The 6,147-nt window shown below is 67.5% G+C and overlaps 1 protein-coding gene across 1 annotated transcript; it reads left to right on the forward strand.

The window, feature by feature from the left end:
• The first annotated feature begins 775 nt into the window (after positions 1-775).
• On the forward strand, positions 776-3,457 carry LOC135313566 (pepsin A-like). Its single transcript, XM_064453043.1, has 9 exons — positions 776-889; positions 1,192-1,339; positions 1,473-1,590; positions 1,826-1,944; positions 2,042-2,241; positions 2,487-2,603; positions 2,718-2,856; positions 3,026-3,118; positions 3,204-3,457. The coding sequence occupies exons 1-9, from the start codon at positions 834-836 to the stop codon at positions 3,351-3,353; spliced, it is 1,140 nt and encodes a 379-aa protein (XP_064309113.1). The 5' UTR covers positions 776-833; the 3' UTR covers positions 3,354-3,457.
• Positions 3,458-6,147: the final 2,690 nt, after the last annotated feature.

The following is a 6,147-nucleotide window of genomic DNA, read 5'->3' on the forward strand; positions in this document are numbered from 1 at the left end:
CAAGGCAGCCCAGGGTGCTCAGGACAGGGGTGAGGGGCCACCAGGTATCCCCAGCCCACCCAAGGGTCATGCATCCTTGGAGAGCAGCTGCAGAAGGAGCACGAGGCTGCAACCCCCAGGCTCGGACCCTCCAGCGAGGGGCTTGCGGGGACCAGGGAACCCCAAAGGACCGGAGGTCCCGTGCCAGCCCCGCGTCTCCGTGCCAGCCCCACCCTGACAGATCCCTGCAGAGAGAAACTCTGCTCTTTGCAGCAGGACAAGGAGAGTCCGGAGCAGCCCCAGGAGCCTTCGTACCGCAGCTCCCTCGGGGCTGGGGAAAATGTCATTCCCTGCGGAGGCTGCCCCGGCCAGCTCGAACCAAATGGAAAATGAGTGCTCTTATCTAACGGCGCGTGAGTTACGCTGCGGTTTCTCCGCCGCGGCAGGTTGTTGGCTCGCCTAATGGCCGGGTAGTGAGACGGGGTGGGGGGAAACACCCAGAAATAGCCGCAGCCAGCCCCGTGTCCCCCTCACCAGGCTCCCCCGTCCCTCCCCCAGTGCCTCCCCCTCGGGACGCAGAGTAACCGGAGGGTGCTTGTCCCCCGGCCCCAGCCTGCCGCAAGCGTCCCTGCGCCCCGGCCGTGGCATTCGACCCCAGGGAAGGTGGAAAGTCCTCACCTTGCCGTTCTCCCCGTCTCCCCTCAGGTCATTGCGATAACCGCCCCTGGAGCCGTTTGCCTGTGTTATCGGGACGCTGGCCAAACAAGCGCGGCTGGGATATAAGGAGCCACGCCGGGGCCAGGGCCGCACTCGGTGCGTCTCTTCCCCTTGGTCGCCGTCTGCCAGCAGCCGCCATGAAGCTGCTCCTGCTCCTCGGCTTGGTGAGCCTGGCCCAATGCTTCGCCCTCAGGTGAGTGCCGGGGTTTTGGGGTGCCCACGCAGCACACGGCGGTGCTGAGGGCCCCCGCGCTGGGGGAGGCAGGCGGGGTGACTGCCCGGCTCCCAGCACGCAGCCGGGATGGGGGAGCAGCCTGCAGCCCCCGCACCCGTTGCCATTGCCACGGGTGGGGGTCCCCGCAGCGAGGCCGGCCCCCAGGCCCCACCCGAGGGGCTGTGGGAGGAGGCGCAGGGCGAGCGCTTGGCGGGGGTCCCCCGAGGCGCTCCCTGCCCGGCTCCCGCCGACGGGTGGTCTCCCCTCGCGCCGGCACCCAGGGTCCCTCTGAGGAGAGCGAAGTCCCTGCGGCAGTCCCTGAAGGAGCACGGCTTGCTGGAGCAGTACCTGAAACTGCACCCCTACGACCCGGCCGCCAAGTACTTCCCCTCCCTCTTCTCCTCCGAGCCCCTGCAGAACTACATGGATGTGAGCATGGCGGGGCAGAGGGGCTGGCGCTGGCGGGGCAGCCCCCGGGGCCACTGGCCTTTGACCCGTCCCCCTAACCCCTTAGCTGTCCCCTTACCCACCCCATTAATCCCTTGCCCACCCCCTGTGACAGATGGAGTACTTCGGCGCCATCTCCATCGGTAGCCCAGCCCAGAAGTTCACCGTTATCTTTGACACGGGCTCCTCCAACCTGTGGGTGCCCTCGGTGTACTGCTCCAGCCCGGCCTGCAGTAGGTGCCTGGGTGCCCCGTGGCCAGCGGGGCGGGGGGTGGAGGCAGCAGAGGGCCTGGGCTTGGCCACCCCCCTGCCCGGCCTGGCTGCGGGAGCCCCTGGCGGGGCTGGGGGCCGACGATGGCTCTGCCCTGCCTGTCCCAAGGGACGTGGGGCGATGGGGAGGCACTGGGGGGTCATGCTTGGTCCCCGAGGACAGGACGGACCCTGGCAGTCTCCCTCCTCTACCCGCAGAAAACCACAAGCGCTTCAACCCAGAGCTGTCCTCCACCTTCGTCGGCACCAACGACAGCCTCTACATCGCCTACGGCACTGGCAGCATGACCGGCGTCCTGGGCTACGACACCGTCACCGTAAGGCGGGGTGCACCGTCCCCCCTGCCCCACGGGAGCAGGGATGCCAGGGCACCACCCGCCCACACCAAGCCCCTCTGCCCGTCTCCCCGACCAGGTCACGAACATCGAGGTGGTCAACCAGATCTTTGGGCTGGCTGAGACCGAGCCTGGCACCGTCTTCTACTACGCCCCCTTCGATGGCATCCTGGGGCTGGCTTTCCCCAGCATCGCCTCCTCCGGAGCCACCCCTGTCTTTGACAACATGATGACAGAACACCTCGTGGCCAGGGACCTCTTCTCTGTCTACCTGAGCAAGTAAGCCCTGGCTGGAGCCGTCCGGCCCTTGCCGAGGGTTTCCTCCCATTTCCCTCCCACCGGGGCTGCCTCTGGTCCATTCCGCGATGGCATGATGTCCCGTGGCTCCTGGGGGACACGGCTCACCGGAGCTGGCATCGTCACCACCAGAGGAAGAGGGCTGCAAAGCCCCCCTCGGCGATGGCACTGCCAGCGGTGGGGTGGGGGTGGTGTGGGACCCCCACCTGATGGCTCCCCCCTCGCAGGAACGAGCAGAGAGGCAGCTTTGTCCTCTTTGGTGGCATCGACCCCTCCTACGTCACCAACGGCATCAGCTGGATCCCCCTCTCTGCTGAAACCTACTGGCAGATCACCATGGACAGGTAGCGCGGGTGCAGCTCGCAGGCGCAGTGGATGCCTTGGCCCCCAGGCCGTGTTTTGAGGGGTGCAGCCCCTCGTCCCGCACCTGGGAGGCTCACCCCGTACCCCTCTCCTAGTGTCTCCGTCTCTGGGGAGCCCGTTGCCTGCTCCGGCGGCTGCCAGGCCATCGTGGACACAGGCACCTCGCTGCTGGCCGTGCCCAGCCACGCTCTCAACACCCTCCTGGGCGCCATCGGCGTCGGCTCCAACGGCGAGGTGAGGCTCCAGGGGAGCGCGCAGGGCTTTGTGTGCCTCTGGGGCTCCGTGGGGTGCCCAGCAGGACCCCGGGGCTGCTCCACGCCGCACCGGTCCCCATCGCTCCCTGGGGCACGCGGTCCCTCTTGGGGTGGCCGCTGACGCCCGCCTGGCACCGTATCCCCCCCAGATCAGCTGCAACGCCATCAGCAGCCTGCCCAACATCGTCTTCAACATCAACGGCCAAGCCTTCCCCCTGTCGCCCAGCGCCTACGTGATACAGGTGAGCATCCCAGCGGGGAGGGGGCTGGGGGGGTTGGGGGTGTCCGGCAGCCGGTAACCACCATCTACCGTGCCCTTGGGTGCAGAACAGCGGATACTGCATGCTGGGCCTCCAAGGCATGAACGCCCCCACGGAGTCGGGCGAGCTCTGGATCCTGGGGGACGTCTTCATCCGCGAGTACTACGTGATCTTCGACAGGGCCAACAACCAGGTGGGGCTGTCACAGCTGCAGTGAGCGCACCTCCGTGCTGGGGACGGGGACAGGCAGCGCGCCCCACTGCCCTGGCGTCCCCAGCTTGGTGGCTGGCAGGGCTGACCCTGGCCCAGCACTCCCGTCCCCTCCTGCCATGGCCACCGAGTACAATAAATCCGTGAAGCAGCAGCCCTGTGTCGTGTCTCTCTGGGAAGGGCCGTTTTGGCCGCCCCGGCGCTGCCACCGCGTCTGTGGGCATGGAGAGCGGTGGGTGGGCAGATGGGGCACCGCCGCGGGCGGCGGCCTCACCCTGCAGGCAGAGGCACCCCCTGCCCGCACCCTGGTGACGCCGTCGGCCCCGCGGCCGCGCCAACACCCCCAGCGCCTGTGCAGGCCTGGGGCGGGAGGTGCCCGCAGCCACTGAGAGCCCCAGGCGGGCCGGGGCAGAGCTGTGCCGTGAACGTGCACCTGGGCAAGCAGCGAGCCGGGGCGGCACAGAGGGGGGGCTGGTGCTGCCCCTCAGTCCTGCCTCCGTGGGGTGGTGAGGGGCTGGGGGACGCCGGCACCCTGAGGCAGCCGGGGACCGCGCAGGCTCTGCCCGAGAGAGAGGCAGCGCCCACACACCCGTGGGAGCGGGGCTGCTGTTGCCCTCTGTGTCTGCTTGGCACCCCCTCCCCAGCCACCCACCGCCCTGGGGGCCTGGTGGGCCAGGCCTGCTGGTCCTGCAGACCCCTTCCACTCCTTCATCATCCTACTCCTCCTCCTTTTCCCCCTCCTCCTACTCACGCCGTGCCAGGCACACGTGGCACCTGGGCTCTAGGGAGCCACGTGCCCGCCGGGGTCTCCCCGCTGGCCGGTGGCACAGCAGAGGGGTCCGCATTCAGCAGGCGGATGAAGGTGGGGGAGAGCCAACCTCACCATCCCCTCCCTCATCCCCTCTGACACTGCCACGGGCACCCCACGGGCACCCCGCTCACCTGGCAGGTGCAGCGGGTGCAGGGCTGTCCCCCTGGGGTGAAGGTCTGGCCGTTCGCCACCTTCCTACCCTGGTAGGTGCAATCTGCGGGGAGCGAGGCGGTGCTCGGCGCGTGGCGGGGGGCTACCTGAGCAGGGGGACACGGCCCCTGCCTCCTACACCCTGGCTCCTCCCCTGGCTGCCTTCACCACACTGGGGATGCAGCAGAGATGGGTTTTAAGCACTTTGCCGCTTGGTTTTGAGCTTCCTCAGGATTCCCCGCTCCCTTTGTGAGTCAAAGTGCAGATCTTTCCACAATCCAGCGTATCTTGTCCCTTCCACTTCTCTACCAAGGCTGGAAACACCTAGGTCAGCCATCAGGCCGCTGGCCTGAGCCCGGCTCCTTTTTGTGCTACGCCCACTTCGATGGCATCCCGAGGCGTGACAGCGAGTTCAGCCTCCAGCCCCCAAAGCCCAACGCACTGACGTGCTCTGAGGGAAGAATTTAGCCTTTGAAGCGCGGCTGCCCTTCAGCTTCCCGTTTCCCAGATTTCTCTGCCTCTTACCAAAAGCAGTGCGGGACGAGCATCGCTGCAGAAGGATGCGTGGGAGGCAGCGCAGCCCTACGCCACCCACCCGCAGCAGACCTGTTCTGCTCAGCGCACGTCCCACCTCCCACCTTTCCCACAAAGAGAGGAAAGCCCACCCTGGCATCCCCAGAACCCCCCCACCCCTGCCCGAGGAGAGGGGGCACTTACCGCCCTGCTCCCCCACCGCGCTGCCCCTGCCCGCACCCACTGGTTACCTCCCGCTCCCCGCGGTGGGGCTGCACCGAGGAGCCTCCCCACCCTCCAGCAGGGCCTTCCTCTCCGTCACAGCCTCTCTGATGTGGGAGCTGCACCGACACGCACGCGTGGCTACTGGCTTTGCAGAGCTCCGGCCGCCACCTCCCGCAGCCCACGCCGGCTCCCGGGGACCTCCTGCAGCATCGCCGGCCCCGGCGTGGAGCGCATCCCGAGCCCGGCAGCTCCTGAGCAGCCTCCTTGGAGGAAAGCCCAGCTCTCAGTGCTTGCAGGGCAAAGGGGCGGGCAGGTGTGAGCTTTGGCAGCCCTCCAAACTGCCCCCCAAAAGCCCTGCCTTGAGGGTCCAGGCTGTCCAGGGGCACGGCCCCTGCCTTCCACCAGCACCGCTGTGCAAGGAAGCTTGCAAAGAGCGAAGGAAGAGCCAGGGAAAGCAGCAGGGCCCTGCTCTGAGCCTCCCTTATGTGCCCAGGGGATCTGCATCAGCTGACCCGAATATCTGCAGCAGCCTGGGCGAGTCACCCTGAGCCCCTGTTGCAGCCATCCCCGCGGAGCAGTGAAAGCCCCCGTGTGCGGCGGAGGAAGAGGCTTTGCCCAGCAGGAGCACCCCCTTCCCTGCGTGCGGGCACTCGCTGCGTTGGGGCAAAGGAATGCATCGAAAGAGCCCGTCGGAGCGGCCCAAGGGCAGCTGGCTACGGCAGCCTCCCCACCAAGGGATGCGCCCGCGGGCACTCTGCTCCATAACCTTCTGCAAATAAACGTTCTCCACGTGCAGCGCAGCAAGGACGCGTTTTGCTGGGAACCAGCCTCTCTGCTGGGGCTGCTCCTTATCGGGGCTCGGATTCATCGGGTCGCGCTGCTGCCTTGCGCAGGGCCGGGCGAGCGGAGCTTGAGGTAGGTGCTGTTGTCCGAGGTCTGATTTGCTCCATAGGTTACAGCTACTTGCAGACACAGGGTGGCTCATGAGGCCGGTGGGGAACACGGTGGCCAGGCTCCACGCAGGGTTTTTCAGAGTGTGGCCTCCTGCCGGCTCCAGGCTTCCCATTTTTTGGGGGTCAGCCAAGGCCTTGTCCCTTCCAGA

This window comes from Phalacrocorax carbo, chromosome 5, assembly GCF_963921805.1.
Source record: "Phalacrocorax carbo chromosome 5, bPhaCar2.1, whole genome shotgun sequence".
Taxonomy (NCBI): domain Eukaryota; kingdom Metazoa; phylum Chordata; class Aves; order Suliformes; family Phalacrocoracidae; genus Phalacrocorax; species Phalacrocorax carbo.